The sequence below is a fragment of the Felis catus genome, chromosome A3 (assembly GCF_018350175.1).
Source record: "Felis catus isolate Fca126 chromosome A3, F.catus_Fca126_mat1.0, whole genome shotgun sequence".
Lineage (NCBI taxonomy): Eukaryota > Metazoa > Chordata > Mammalia > Carnivora > Felidae > Felis > Felis catus.
The window spans coordinates 119,181,021-119,197,279 of record NC_058370.1 but is presented as its reverse complement, the minus strand read 5'-3'; the positions used below and the strand labels follow the sequence as shown (position 1 = coordinate 119,197,279).

The window sequence follows — 16,259 nt, the reverse complement described above, 5'->3', positions numbered from 1 at the left end:
CCTGGCCTGGCATCATCTAATCCACCCGATAACTTGAGAGGGAAGTAGCAGTAGCCTCACTTTACTGATAGAGACACTGAGGCTCAGAGAGGCTGAGAAAGTTGCCCAAGCTCACACAGCTTAGAAGTGGCCCGGTTTTTTTTGACCCAAGCCCTAGTTTTTCCGCTACATAACTTGCTTGTGGCCCATGTGGAGACTGGGGAGTAGGGATGACACAGTGCTGAAGGACCTTGTGTGCCTAAGAGGATGATCTGTGTAAAGCAACCACTTTCTGCATTCTTTCCAGACCGGAATGGACAGGTTGACTCGGCCTCTACCCCCGGGGCTGCTTCTAGAATAGGACACGAAGGAGTGATGCCGACTAAGCCACTCTTCAAGGAAACCGGGAGAATGGGTTCCCAGGTCACGTGCGTGAGGTTGGGGGTTTGGAGTGTCTGCGCTCGCCCAGCTGCTGCTCCCCACTTCCTGGGAGACCTGCTGGGGCAGGGGACGGGATGTGGGTGACAGCCCCTCGATAGACAAGATCTGGGATGGGGACCTCAGGCCAGGTGTGTATCCACAGGACAAGAGTTCTCCAACATTCCAGTGCCTCTTAGATTTGATCAAGGGGCTTCATCGATCAATGGGAAATCTATTACCTCTTGAGTGGGTGAGTCAGGACCGAAAGGCAAAGACACCACTGTAGGTTCAGGTGAGGGCGAAACAGCTCTTCTCCTGGGAGCCAGTGTTTAGACACCTCCCCAGAGGATGATGTAAACAGGAAAAACCATGTGCCTGTCAGAGCATCTGTCAGCTCTCAGAGGCCTTATAAGGGCCTGCTCCTGTGACCCAAGACCAGCTGGGCCCCAAAGGGTCCCTGTGGTGGCCAAATCCATTCCAGGATGTGGCTGAATACAAAACAAATAAATCCCAGTTGTTGGTCACACGCTGTCGCATCCGGGGGCCTGGGGGTGCCAAATGGGGCCAAGATGTCTTCTCCCTTGACAAGGACCGGGAAGCCAGAGGCCGACTGGAGTGACCGCTATATACACGTCTCTGTACATTGGCCCCGGAGGATGCTGGGAGGTGGCTGCAGTGAAGGGAGGGGAGGATGTAGATTTTTTTGGTGAACTTCAGTCCATTTGGCCTGGTCCCTGCTGTGACATGTGTTGGGATTTGAACCCTGTCCCCCAGAAGACTGGTCATCCAGTTTTCACGGTCATTGGCAAGCTTTGGCGCCGGAACGAGGGGTTATTAACAAAAAGCACTTCTACACGATCCCGTAGTCAAAAGATGAACCGACAGGGCAAGGGAAAGGCTTTTTCTTCTGCTTTATTGAATGAACAATAGCCTAGAAGTGAGGGAGGGACAGGGACAGAATCGTACTTCTGATCAAAGCCCCTCAGCGCCTGGAGGGGGTTGAATTCCAAGTTCCAGTGGTTCCCCCTTGAGGCTGCCAGATCGCGTCTTTGTAGCCACATCAAAATCCCCAGAAGTGAATCCGAAAGGCGCTGAGGGAAAGCATCCCATGAGCCACCTTGAGCTGCAAATCTAAAGTACCCTCCGGCGCCTGGGTGGCGCAGTCGGTTAAGCGTCCGGCTTCAGCCAGGTCACGATCTCGCGGTCCGTGAGTTCGAGCCCCGTGTCGGGCTCTGGGCTGATGGCTCAGAGCCTGGAGCCTGTTTCCGATTCTGTGTCTCCCTCTCCCTCTGCCCCCCTCCCCCGTTCATGCTCTGTCTCTCTCTGTCCCAAAAATAAATAAACGTTGAAAAAAAAATTAAAAAAATAAATAAGTAAAAAAAATAAAGTACCCTCCAATTTCTGGGTTCGTAATGGTCCTGCTCTCATGTCCCTCTGTCTGAGAGATGGCCAGCTTGCAGCTGTCACAAGCCAACCCAAAAGCCTCTTTGTGCTCCTTTTAGCATCACCAGAAAGCAAAGGGCATCAGAACCTCACAGTGCCAAAATTCATGGAAAGAAACGGGAGAGATTCAAAGAAAAAGTCAAGGAAGAGAGGATTCTGGCCTCGCTAATGTGCTGGGCTGTTACGGAAGAAGAGGAATTACCCTTAGTTGGGGTGGTTCCAGGTGGGGACCCTCTTTCAGAGGGTCTGCCCAAGCCTCAGCCCCATAGCAGCCATGACAGAATGGAGAGCCCTGTCCCCAAGCCAGGTGGTGGGAAGAGGGGTGGACACCTGACCAGAGTCATCGGGCCAATTGGATTCTCTCTCTGGGAATCTGGAGTCAGAGCCGAGAGATACTACTTAGGAGTGGCCGAGGGTCATTCAGAACCCAGGAACTATAAACCTGACTGCTGCGGGGAGGCCACGTTCAGCCTCGTGTCAGACAAAGCAGAGATTGCCGATTCGCATGTAGAGCAAAGTGCAGGGGAGCTGAGGTGAGAGGCAGAGACCCGAGGCTCAGAGAAGAGAGAAAACATGCTGTCCTCGGTTCCTGGTCCTGGCTGGGTGTTCTGAGGTGTAGCTGTCTTTGTCCTTTTTCCTAATTGCTTTGTCAAACCATCCTGAGTGGGCATTCTTTGCTATCCAAATCACCTAGACTGTGAGACCAAGGGCAGAATAGGGCCCGGGAGCAGCAGACACATGCAAACTGATGCCAACTCAACACAAGGAGGGCACTCCAACAGGGCTGTTCGATCACGAAGGGGCTGCCTCCCAGGGGCACGGGATCTTTCCCGATACTGGAAGGATCCGAACAAGACTGTTAAACGTGGCCTGGGCAGTATGGAGTTGGCCAATCATCTTAAGGGTGTTTGAACCAAGATATAAGACCGTTAAGGCCCCTTTGCCTGAAGCAAGGTTTGGAAATACTCGAGCTTTCTCTGAGCTCCACAACCAGCACCTTCACACCCCCATGCAAATCCCCAGCTCCTGGTGACCGCGGGAGTTGTTGGGACAAGGGAGCAGGATGGGCAGTGGCAAAGGCCACCACCGCCAGGCAGTCCCGGAGCCCCCTGGGCTTGGGGAGAAGACACCGGTGGGCCAGGCCAGCTATACATGGGCAGCACCCACGTCGTTCGCAAAGCCGGGAATGCAGCCTTGCCTTTGCTGGTTAAAACCCCACTCCCTCTCTCTGAAGGTTAGAAATTTAGGGCACCTAACTTCTCAGAAGCCCCGCTTTTGCCAATTCTGAAAGAATTGGCCAAGTATCCTGGACACTCATGACCCTCTTGGGAAGACGGAGGCTCCCCATTGGCCCTTCCTGCCCCCACCCCACGCTGGGTACCGCCACCTCCCACTTTGGAACACCTTACTTCATGAAGTCTGGAGACTTGGCCATCGCGTGCTCAAACTCTGAGAAAGACAGCATGTTGTCATTGTCCAGATCCGACTCACTCAGGACCTGGCCAGGGGTACAGGAGGAGCCAGAGAGCAGAGAGGGGCCCAGGGTGAGAAAGTGACGTGGAGACACAGGGGGGGGAGGGGTGCCTCTCACCAAGTGCGGCCACAGGCCAGGTTCTCTGCTAAGTGCCCGGCACATATCCGAGTCCCAGGACCCCCTGCGAGACAGGTGTTCTCCCCACCCCCCACCCTTGTTACTTCCCACCCCGGACAAGGGCATGAAAATTCAAGCTTATGTGCGCTGAAGCCTGGGACCTCATGGGCTTGTCTCATTGTGGAAGAGTCCCCTTGGTGCCTCTAACACAAACGTGGCAGTAGAAATAGTCACGGAGGCGAACAGGGTGGCTTCCCCCACCCCCACCTGTCACCCAGACACAGGCAGGGGCCCTGTAGGGCAAGGGGCCCAGTCAGGTTGAGGAGGCAGTGATGACCCCTCCTGGTTTTATCTTAGCTTCTGGTTTCGACCCAGACCAAAAGCACTTGAAGGTTCTCATGGTCTTAGGACAAACAGATTCACGAGGTTGTTTTCACGGCCTGTCACACTGGGGGCTGTCACTGCAGGACATCCGGGCATTGTGTTGTGCTGGGATAATGTGGGCCAGGGGACGTTGTGATGTGTCCATCTGATGCTAAGCCTCCGTTGGGCCACCTGCCTGCGGTGACTGCAGTGTGGGTGGCTCGGGCACCTGCTCTTGGGGACCCCGGAAGGGAGTTAAGATCCTGGAGGAAAGACAAACACTTAGGGGGTAGTTGCCTACATCCGTGTGCCCGTCCCTCAGGACACCTCACCCCGCCTGCCACCCAGGGTCTTTGGGTGATAGCCTGGCCCAACCCAGCCCGTGTGGCCCCCGGACACACACGTGGTTCGTGACGTCGGTCAGCAGGTCCTCCGACACGTCGTCGCTGTTGAGCAGTCGGAGGACAACCTTCCGTAGGTCCTCGTCGTCAATGAAGCCGTTCTCGTTAAAATCTGCAGGGTGGAGGCAGAGCGTGAGAGGAGGGGGCCTTGCTCGGCCTCCCAGGAGTCCAGGGAGCCGTGGCCACCCAGAGCCCCGCTGTCCCAGGCGGGCCCAGAGCCTGGCCCCTGGTGACACCTGGGCGGGCGAGAGGGGAGGGCGCCACGGCAGCAGGGCCGGCTGCAGGGAAAGCAGCGCTAAATAACACGCTAGAAATAGCGACAGTACTGAGCGTTCAGTGAGCGCCCGCTACCCGCTCAGGCGTATCCCGAGAGCTTCGCCGGTTCTCGGTCACTGGATCTACACAGTCAACCTGTTCTTGGTCTCACTACCAAAAGGACACGAGCACAGAGGCGTCAGATGTTGGCCTCCCCTGCCAGTACGTGCAAGGCGGGGACGGGGACCCAGCCAGGCTGGGCCCCGAGCCGGCCTCAGCCACCGTGCTGCGGGGAGCTCCAGCTCACAACTCACAAGGCAGTAGGTGGCTTGGTGGCTGCGGGCCGGGGACACGGAGGAGCAGGAGGACGCCTGGACTCGAGCACAGGTCCCGGGCCCTGCCCCTGCGCGGCGTGACCCGAGCGCCTGCCCCACCGGCGCCGAGGATAACGCCCGGTTTCCACTCCAGGGGGCACCCTGAGCCTTGTCAGACCTTGGGTCCTCCTTTTTGAGTTCAAAAATAGGGGTCATTCATACGAAACTTACATAACATTGTATATCAACGACAGCGGAACGTGGGCATTACACCAGCTCCCCAAACACTGGACCGCCAAGGTGCATTTAACCCGGTTTCCTACAGAGACCCCTTGGAAGGGTGTCGTTGGTCCTGTCAGTGCAGGTCTTCTCTACAGGCCCAGAGCATTCCTGCCTCCGGCCTTTGCAGAAGGCACCCCCCTGGCGAGAGGGCGCCCCTTCTCCTCCGAGCACTGGGATGCTCTGACTCAGCCCGAGCTTGCTCTCCCTGGCCTCCCTGTGAAGTCTCCCTGACACCTCAGGCCCAGGATGGCCCCTCCTCAAGCTCCAGCAGCTTCTCACGTGGGACTTGTCCTCCTGGACTGCTGTCCTCGGCACCAGTGGCCGAAGACTGCCTTGTCTTCCCGTGGCAGTACGTGCTTCTCACCCCGGCCTCACTCAGGTGTAGTGGGCGGACACGGTGGGTGCCTGCTGGGTGCCCATCCCCGAGCTCTGGCACACAGCTATACCAGACTGGTTCCTGGGGCTTCTAGTCCTGGGGTGCAGGGGACACAGTTGGGCACCTGAGTGGCTTGGCTCCAGGGAGAGAGGAACGGGCATCCCAAGGGTTCCAAGGGTTTCCAGGTGGCCAAGTTCATGTCTGATTGGGGTTGGGGGTGTGAATGAGGAAGACTTCTTGGAGGAAGAGGCAGCAGAGAAGGACCTACAGAAATGGCCACTAGAGGAGGTGCCAGGGTCACTAGGGACAGTGGTAGAGAAGGAGTAGCACCGGGGTGATCAGTCTGGGGTGAGGGGAGCAGAGGCTTGGAGGTCTGGGAGAGAGAGTCAGAGGTTAAGTGTGGAAGGTGGGCTGAACCGCATAGAGCCTTGAATGCCGAGTGAGGCAGCCCTCCTCTGGGAACCCCAGCACAGTCCCTGAACCACTTGTCAGCCGTGTGTAAGCGCAGTAAACTTAGGCAGATACAGCGGCCACTGCGACAAACACAGATGTGCCAGGCAATGATCTAAGTGCTTTCTATTTACTGCATTTAATCCTCAGAACACGGATGAAGAAAGTGAGGCACGCTGAGATTAAATAACCGTACTTACTTCCCTAATCTCATTTCAGCCTCTTGCCTTAAATATCTATCTCCAGCCTGGGCTTCTCCTGCACGCCAGGCACATGTATCCATCCGCGGCCCCTCCTGTCCTCCCCACTTGGAGGTATGATAGGTCCCTCAGATTCAACTGATCCCAACCCAAACTGTTGATGTGCCTCCCTCTTCCCTGTCCCCAAACCTGCTGCTCTCAGCTGTGCGTTTCCTGGCAACTGGGCAACTCCACTCTTCCGGTCACTTGGCCAATGAGCTTGGAGCCGTCCTGGACCACGTCTTTTCCTCGCTCCCCACAGCTAAGGGGTCAGTAAACCCTCCCAGCTCCCCCCTGGAGAGACAGTGGACCCAGCCTGATGACCTCCCCACCGCACTGCCTCCACCATGGCCCAGCCATCGTCACCTCTCTCCAGGATTACCCTGGTGGCACCTTAACCAGTGTGCTTCCTCTCCATCTGCCCCCCTCAGTCTGTTCTCCACTGAGCAGCCTGTGGTCCTTGTACCACATTCCTCCCTCAGCACCCCTTCTCACAGCCTCCCATCTCTAGCCAGAAGAAAGCCCGGGTCCTGACCGTGCTCCCCAAGGTTTACCCTGCCCTCACTCTGCCTCCTTGCCTTTCCCCATCAGGCAGGCACGATCCTGCCCCAGGGCCTTTGCACTGTGCTTCCCCTCCCTGGAACACTCACCCAGGGATCCTTTGGGTCTTCATTGAGATGCCACTTCTCACCAGAACCTGCCTAAAGTTACGCTTCCTGTCCCTTTCCCTGCTTTATTTTTCTCCCAGCACAGAACACTGCCTAACGCATTGTATATTTCACCTATTAGCTTTATTTCTCTCCACTAGAATGTAAATTCCTGGAGGGCAGAAGGTTTTGTCTTTTTGGTCGCCACTGTGTCCTCAGCTCCGGGAACAGTGTCTGGAACAGAGTAAGGGCTCGCCGAATATTCCTTGAGTAAGTGAATGCATGAACTACCCAAGGTCACACGTTGATGAACGATGGAGACAATATTAAACCCAGGCGGTACAACTCTGCGGGCCGTCTGCGGTCTTAATCACTCATAACTGCTTTCATGGTCTTCAAGTGCCCAATTTTTAGCTGGGTATATGACCATCTAAAATGAACACTACATTTCCCAGCCTCCCTTGCTGCTAGTTGTGGCCCCGCGTGTTAGAGTTCTGGCCAACAAGACACGAGCAACTTCCAGGAAGTCTTTAAAGAGAAAGCATAGCCCTTTGTGACAGTGAGGCGACGCTAGGAAGGGAGGATAAAGGGACACCATGTCCCCGACATCGCTGCAGTCACTTTGCTGCACCCCGACATTGCAGAACCCCCGGGGAGCCGTCCTGGACCATGGCTGGGAGGATCTTCCACCGCATTGGAATTCCTGCATCTGAAATAACAGGCAGTTGCCAGAGATCTGGGAAGCTGCCTTGTGTAAACCACTTGGGGTTCCCTGTCATCTGCAACCAAATTTAATCCTAACTAATGCATCATCTGGGCCTCAGTTTCCTCATCCATAACACAGAAAATAGTCGTACTTCCATACGGTGGCTGTGAAGATTAAAGATGCAACTACAGGGAAGCCATCCGGCATGGGGCTTGGACCACAGAAGACGCCCAGGACAGAAGGCGCGTATTAGATAGAGCAGAGGCTCAGTTCTATGCCACCTGATGATTGTTAAACACTAAAAACGCAAACCCCGGAAACTGTGTAACATCTCACTTTGAAGAATGAAAGCTAGAGCTATCCGGGGCCTAGAATGGAGGGGCGAGGTTGCCCATGTCCCAGGCTCCTTCAGGGTTAGAGCCCAGACTTCTGTCTGTCTTCTTTGGACAGGATATGGATATGAAAAGTACAGCTCACCACCTCCCTTCTGAAGCAGGTGGCTCTCCCCTGGCCAACTGTTTATCAGCCCCAGGAACCGGAGGCTAAGGCCTGAGACGTTCATCCAGGCTCTCCCTGTGCTGCTGTGCTGTCACCCGTCGTGGGTGATGGCTGGGAGCAGGTGGAGGGGCGGAGGGACCAGCACCCGGACCAGAGGGAGTGGGCAGCCGCAGTGACATTGCACTGCTGGTAAGAAGTTCCGCAGCCTCTCCCAGAGACCCCGCAGTGTCCCCGGGCGTCCTGCTGGCCCAGGTCCCATATGCAGAGACTGCAGCAAAGTGACATGGCTTTGGTCCCAGGCCATCTGAAAACAGAATAATTTGCTAGAGTAGAATGTAGTCCTGGACAGTTCCCCTCCTTTGGGGGTGCAAGGGCACAGCAGCCTGGAAAAGGGGTGGGGGCTGAGAGCTCTGGGCTGCTGGCCAGCCCATGCAGACTCGGCAGCCTCAGACCTGCAGCTTTGGGCCGCTCTGAGAAGAGGGGGAGGGCCCACCTTTAATTCTTGCTGTTTCCCGACAACGGGAAGGTTAGACGGCTTGGAGAGCTGGGGCCCCGCCTTCAGGTCCCCCCAGAGCACGCTTGCCGTCGTCATCTCAACCTGTCTGTCATGGTACTCCTTGCAATTTACAAAGTACTTTTACAGAAATTAGCCCATGTGGTTGAGTGAGGAAGGGCACGCTTTCACCAGTATTTCCCAGGAGAACTGAGCCTGCCTCCCTGGCCTCTCCCGGCCCTTGGCACCGTGTCCGATCTTGGGGCGGTGTGGGAGGATCTCCCGCTGGTGCTCTGGCACCTGCCTGAGGGTCGTTCACATCTGATGGAAGCTGTGCTGATGGAACAGGAAGGCAGCGCTGGGGTGTTGGTCTCTGGCAGGTAAAAAGTCCCTCCAGAGAGGGCCGGGGGTGGATCTGTTAGAGGCCAGGAATGTCCCTCAAAGCGGAAAGTGGAGCCCAGCAGGTACATCCCCGGTGCTGGATTCTTGACTGATGGTCATTCACTCCTTCCTTCCGACTCTCAGCAGCACAATTCTCGTTCAGGGCGACACCGTGTTCAGCTTAAAATACTCAACTTTCCAGTCTCCCTTGCAGCTATATGTGGCCGTGTGACACCATTCTGGACAACACAGTATGGAGCTGCCGGGTGGGGAGTCCAAGGACACTCGTTAAAGAAGAGTCAACTTAATCTGTGCCCTTGAATGTATACTTGATTCTTATCCCTTCTCCCATCCCTTTAGCTTCCTGTCGGGAATGAGGACACAGTCTGTAGGCACAGAAACCATCTTGTGATGATAAGGACGACAGTCCCATACTAAAGATGGCATATTAAGGGGCTTGAAGGAGCCAGACCCTTGGTTACTTCCCCCTGGCTCTGGACACCCTAATTCCAGGCTTTTTTTTTTTTTAACATGGATACTCTTCCATATAACTGAATGCAGGCCTACCTGGTATAGTGGGTCTGAAACTCCACCACACTTTAGAATCACCCAGGGAGCTTTACAAAAGCCTGCCCACCCACCAGGGCACACCCAACACCCTTACATCAGATCTCCGCAGCCGGGGCCCCAGCAGCCGTGGGTCTCAACACGCCAGATAGTGTGCAGTGTGCAGCCACGTTGGAGAAGCAATGAGTTAGAGGAGTGCTGCCTAGATTTTAAGATGTGGAGGGACCAGCTGGGGGTCTTGTTAAAATGTGGACCCGGCTCCAGCAGGTGCACAGAGGGGCTGGAGATGCTGCGTCCCTAACAGGCTTCCTGGAGATTTTGATGTTGCTGGTGCATGGACCACAAGTGGAGTACCAAGGCGTCAGTCAGAGCATCGAGTTAGGTCTCTGGACTTCGGCCACCAAGGGTCACCACGGCATCACCACCACCACCTTCTCCTTTTTTGTCTCCTCGTCCTTTTTATTCCTCCCCTTCTGCCTTCAGTGCTGCCATCGCCACCTCAATGTACTGAGCCGCTACCTCGAGCCAAGCACCGGGCTCTGAGATTCACTTGTCCCATCCCTAATCCTGCTGACAGCTCTGTAAGGCGACAGATCTTCTGAGCCCAGAGAGAATTCAGATTTGTCTGGGTATATCTGATGAAGCCTTGGAGTTTATGAGTCCCCAGGCATCTATTTGCACAGCTGATTTGCATGAAGGCTTTGCGCTTTTTTGTTTTTGTACTTGAGCTCAAGGAGGAAGGAAACCCCTTAAGGGGGCCTGGAGAGAGGGGCTGGAGGAAGATACAAGGACAGGGTGGGGGACAGGTGGTATCTGACCCCTGATCTGACCTGAGGCACTCAGTCTGACCTCCTGGGAGTGAGGACATCCTCCCTATTTCTGAGCTGAACACAGTTTAGCTCCTGTGCCTTGAAGCTTAAAGAGAACCTGCTGTTCTTGTAGCTCCCTGAAGGCTTGGGTGTTTTTGTTTGTTTAGCTCTGGAAACCATGGAAAGACAGCTGAGGCAGACATCTTTGGGAACATCTGCTCTGCCTACACTTTGCCATCTCTGAGAAGTGTCCCCACCCCCAGCAACAGGGCTCTAGAGCTAGGTTTATTTATGTGACTCTGCATCGTTTTGGCTGTGGTTGATTGGACAAGGCTGTTTACCCAACCTGGGGGCAGCAAGACCATTGGTTTGGCTGAGCCATCAGTATCTCCTGAGAAAATGGGGGACCAGTGTTCATCTTTGGCCCATAGGCACAGAAGCATAAAAGTCTGCAGAAAGAGAAATTGCACAGGGAGAAGCAGAGCTGAGAGACCAGGGAACCACAGAGAGAAAAGAAGGAAGTAGCTGCCTCACTTCCTGACCACTTGCCAGCTGCATCCTCGGGAGGCTGCTTCAGTTCTATCATGGGCTCCATGCCGTTCCTGATGGACAAGCTCTAGTGCCCCCCTTCCCCCCCCATGACCTGCACCTCTTGGTGTTTGTGCATATATAACCCCCACATCCCTTTGGTGGCTTATAACTAACCAACAGAATTTGGCAACAGTGATGGGATATTCCTTCCGTGATTACAATATTGTATAAGACTCTACCTTACCAGCACACTGGCTCCAGAGGCTCTCTCTCTCTAGCTGTCTTTGAAGAAGGAAGTGGCGGTGTCAGGGGATGCCCATGGGGTGAGGAGCATGGGTCAGCCTCTGGAAACTGAGGGCAGCCTCCAGCCCATAGCCAGTGGAAACCAGGGCTCTAAGTTCCATAGATATGAGGAAATGCATTTGCCAACAACCAGGGTAGGCTTGTAAGTGAATTCCTCCCCAGTCAAATGCAGCCCAGACAGAGCCTTGATTGAAGCCTTGCAGAATCCTAAGAGAGGACACGGAGAAGCTGCGCCAGACTCCTAGCCCACAGAAACTGTGAGATTATAAATGTGTTACCTAAATCCACTAGGTTTGAGGATATACTGGCTCCAATATACTACTGTCCCTCATCAGCTTCCTTTCACACAGGTAAGTCCCTGATACTTGCAACCCAAAGACTCTTGGCTAATATGAGAGTACTCAGCCTGGGCTGGTGCTCTGCATCGGGTAGAGCTGTCCATCCAGGAGAGTATGGACAGGAGGTGGAAGAGGCTAGGGACAGCACAGCAAGTGCCATACGGCACAAGTCCTGACACAGAGGGGGCAGCAACTAGTGGGCTAGACTTCCCCGCGGAGCCCCAGAAGTACTTGGGGGAAGGAAGGAGGAAGACTAGCGAACAGGTGGGAGCCACTGAGCCAACCAAATCTGGGTATGTGATTTCATTTGCACTTAACCCTGCTTGAAGTCCACTGTAAATGCATGTCTTGTGTCAAACTTAGGACATGTGGGGCCATTGCTTCTTCGGATATCTTTTCTTTCCCATTAATTCTTTCCTTCCGAGATTCCAATTGAATATATATTAGATCTTCCTATTGTCCTTCATGTTTCTGAAGCTCTGTTTCCTTTTTCTCTCAATGTATTTTTCTTCTATTCTTCAGATTAGATTATTTCCATTGAACTATCTTCAGGTTTCTGACCCTTCCTTCTGTCATCTCAGTTTTCCTATTAAGTCCCTTCAGTGAATTTTTAATTTTATTTTTTATTTAAAAAATTTTCAATGCTTTTGTTTTGGAGAGAGAGAGAGAGAGACAGAGACAGAGTGCAAACAGGGGAGGAGCAGAGAGAGAGAGAGGGAGACATAGAATCCAAAGCAGGCTCCAGGCTCTGAGCTGTCGGCACAGAGCCTGACGTGGAGCTCAGACCCATGAACTGTGAGATCATGACCTGAGCCAAAGTCAGATGCTCAGCTGACTGAGGCACACAGGTGCCCCATGAATTTTTATTTTAGATATATATTTTATTTTTCACTTTTATATTTTCTGTTTGATTCTTTCTTATAGTTTCTATTTCTCTGTTGAGAATCCCTACTATTTCTTTCATTATGAATTTCTTTTATATCACTGGCCAAGGTTTAGTAGCTGTTTTAAGACACTTATCAGCTAATTCCAACATCTGGGTCATGCCAGAGTCAGGCTCCATTCTTGAGAAAATATCAATTTTTATTTATTTTATAATTGTATATTGAATAATTTTGTATTATACCTTGGACATTTCTGGTTTTCTAAAATTTTTGTATGTTGAATAATTGTGGATTATATTTTAGACATTATGAATGATTTATTGTAAAAACTCTGGATTCTGTTATATTCTTCCAAAGAGTGTTGATTTTTTTTTTATTCTATCAGGAAATTGACTGGACTTAAACTGCAAATCCCGTCACCCAGGGACCTTGTTAAATGCAGTGGCTGCTAAAATCTCAGTTCTGTTATCCTTACCTGAGCTGCTTTGAGTTTGCCTTGCATATGTGGTTTAGAGGTCCTTTCTCTCGTTTTCGTTCATGAACTCTCCCTATTTGCACTTTCCAGGGGAAAAGTGCCCCAAACTTTCTGATTCTTCAAGTCAGAAAAAATTTAGGGTTTCTATCAGTCCTGCATGATGCCCCTCACTGAAGCCCACCTTTAGGCTAAAGAAGTTTGAAAAGAGTGAGGGAGAGGACCATCCAGTACCATTTCCTCCTTCCAAGTGTCAACTCTCTGCCTCTGGTAACTTTCTAGTGCCATCAGGTAGTTGATTTTTATATGTAGTTTTTGAGTTTATAGATGCTATCTGTGGAAGTGACAGTATGGTAGGAACTTACTCAGCTATTCTCAACAGGAGAATCTGTGACTTCATTGGAGTTTATTGGATACTAAGCCTGAGGACATAGGAGATACAAAAATATCACTGAGTACTTTTTATAGGTGAGAAACCTGAGCCCTCACAGGTCCATCAGGCTTAAAACTCCTCCTCCACCCCATTTTATCCAAGTCCACTTGGGCAAAGCAAGAATAAGACGGTGTCCACTGTGTGGAGACAAGGAGGACCTGGCAGGAAAGAGAGACAGGGGAAATGCCAGACTGCGCCAGCCTGAATGTTCAAGTCCTTTGGGACCAAGGAGTTGCCACAATGAGCTTAAAACCTTGCACATGGTCTGTTTGAAGACTTCTCTGATTTCTTTGTTTCTTTCCTTTTAACTTCTCTTGAGAATTCCAGCCATCTCAGTTGTGCTAAGGGCACATAAGTCTGCTGACAAGCAGAACTCTGGCAGTGCTTTATGGCTACCCCAGACAAAACCAGAGACCAAAAAAATGTCATAGGACCTCAGAGATGATCTTTCTCAAACACCTCGTTTTAAAGCCGATGAAACTGAGGCCTAGAAAGGTGAAGTGATTTGCCCAATACTTCCCAGCCATTCAGTGGCTGAGCTAGTTCTGGTGTTCAAATCTCTTAATTTCTGCCAAACAAGCATTAGCTCCTTCATACCCATCCATATGTGGTCCTCAATCTCTCTCTCTCTCTTTCTCTGGCCTGTCCACACTGCTACCATGAAATATCAACACCAATGACTCCGTTTGACTCTGATGGCATGGAGGGGAGGGCATCCATCTATCCATTGAAGTAGTAATTCACAACCATGTTATAGTACTCAGGAAAGATGATAATACCCATAAACGCCCAAGTGAATCCCAATGAACATCATCCCACCAATGAATTGAGGTTGATGGATTCCAGATTGATGTATACTCTATGGTGCTTCCCCACCACCCCCCACCACCACCACTTAGTCACCCACCGTAGATGCGAAAGGCATACTCGATCTTCAGGCTGGGGCAAGCCTGCTCACTGAAAACAGATGCCATACCCAGGACATCCTCAAAGGAGAACACATCATCGTGGGAGAACACTTTGCAGATTCGGTCTCTAAAAGGGTTGACCTGCAGGGAAGGAGGAAGAGGAGTGAGGAGGCCTGTTGGGATCAGGTTCATGCCTCCCTGGCCCTCACATATCTATCACAAGCACAGCAAATTCCTCTTGGGCACCGTCCTCCACTTTCTGTTTGCCTAATTCATTTCCACTTACCTGGGCTCCTTTCCCCCAGTTGCTCAGTGGCCCGGTCCTGGCTGTTCTAAACTCTCCTTGCCTGCTGCCAGGTCTTATCAGATCCCAACTTTGCTGTAGTGTTCTAAAAGGACCCCGATCCCTCCCCTCAACCGACCCAGATTTTTTCCTTAGATGCGCCTCAGCCAAGAAAGCTATTTGATTCTTTCTGTGAGTTCACGTAGTAGATCTGAACGGCCAACTGTGCCCAATTTTTAATTAGTTGAAACAAATCTCTGGTTGATTGTTCTAGTCACTGACAAGATACCTCTTCAAGGCTCCAAGCTGCATGCAAATGGATTAGTGCCTCTGCCTCAAGCACCCAATGGGCCTATTACCTCCCTCAAGGACAGTTGAGCCCCAGCCCCAGCCTGTATGCTTGTTGAACTCTCCTTAGGGTTTTCCCAGCAACAGCCAATGCGTATCCATCTGGTTTTGATTTCCCCATTTACAACACATGAAAATTTCTTTTTCATTTCTTTTGAACTGAGCTACACGTTGAAATCTATGGTTTAGGGGCCCCTGGGTGGCTCAGTCGGTGAAGCATCTGACTTCGGCTCAAGTCATGATCTCGCGGTTTGTGAGTTCGAGCCCTGCATCAGGCTCTGTGCTGACAGCCTGGAGCCTGCTTCTGTTTCTGGGTCTCCCTCTCTCTCTGCCCCTCCCCCATTCGCTCTGTCTCTCTCTGCCTTTCAAAAATGAATGAATGTAAAAAAAAAATCTATGGTTTAGTTTTATTTGGTATTCCTATGTATTTGAGATGAGAGGGAGAACATTCTGTGTCACCTCAGGTGGCCATGGAGCTCTCAAGCTCTAAAGTCCTTGTTAAGAACATGAATTGTGAGCTCCCACCCTCAGATATCCCATTTTAGAAAGCCTGGGATGTAGCCCAGCATTATGGATGGATTGTGTCTTCCCCTAAATTCGTATGTTGAAGTCTTAACCTCCAGTATCTCAGAAAGTCACCTCACTTGGAAACAGGGTCTTATAGATATAATTAGTTAAGATGAGGGCATATGAACTAGGGTGGGCCCCTAATCCAATATGACTTGTGTCCTCAGTAAAAAGGGAAATTTGGACACAGAGACACACCGAGGAGACCACCATGTGCAGAGGAAGGCAGATATTGGGGTGAGGCATCTACAAGTCAAGGAATGCCGGACATTGCCAGCACGCCACCAGAAGGCAGGAGAAAGGCATGGGACAGATTTTTCCTCACAGTCCTCTGAAAAAACACACGCTGCAGACACTTTGATCTCAGCCTTCTAGCCTCTAGAACCGGGAGACAATAAACTTCTATTGTTTAAGCCACACAGTTGTGGTACTTTGTCACGGCAGCTTTAGCAAACTACCGTATCTAGGAAAATGCGTTGTGAATAAGGTCCCTAGGTGACAGGGTTAGTCTCACGTGTATATACATACGTATGTCCCAGGAGCGACCAGGGGCCAGGAGAATCCAGAGAATCCCGGCTACCTTGCTAGAACCTCCAAACAAACTCCTGCAGTGTCTGCTTCCTTCACCCTTTCACTTCAACACCCCCACTCCCTGAAAAGCTTATTGCGATGGCCTCAGATGGATGCCGATAAGGGCTCTCCACTGTGATGTGTTCCAGGTCACGTGTATCTAGCTAAGTGGCTTCACAAATTACTTTGCCAAATTTTAACTCAATTAACTCTTGCAAATGGTGGCTTAACAAGATTCCTGCAAAGAAATGACAATCCAAGATAATTCTTATAATGCAAGTGTGGTGATCAAACCAGAAAATGTCAGAGCAGAACCTCTGCTACTTAAAATACAAGTTCCTCTTTGTTTGGTAGTTGAAGCGGTGAGAATCCAGTCAGACATAACTGAAGTCCCGGCTTCAATTCTCA

At 51.7% G+C, this 16,259-nt stretch overlaps 1 protein-coding gene across 4 annotated transcripts in view; it reads right to left on the bottom strand.

The window, feature by feature from the left end:
- Positions 1 to 1,295: 1,295 nt before the first annotated feature.
- CIB4 (calcium and integrin binding family member 4) overlaps positions 1,296 to 16,259 on the bottom strand; it is a 100,875-nt gene continuing 85,911 nt past the window's right edge. For 2 of the 4 annotated variants that reach the window (XM_023252021.2, XM_019827788.3), the window contains 3 exons: positions 14,083 to 14,224; positions 4,200 to 4,309; positions 3,347 to 4,059 (listed from right to left, as the gene is read on the bottom strand). In XM_023252021.2, coding sequence (XP_023107789.2) covers positions 3,892 to 4,059; positions 4,200 to 4,309; positions 14,083 to 14,224 — 420 coding nt within the window. In that variant the 3' untranslated portion in view covers positions 3,347 to 3,891. The other 2 variants (XM_003984415.6, XM_023252020.2) reach the window with 2 other exon arrangements.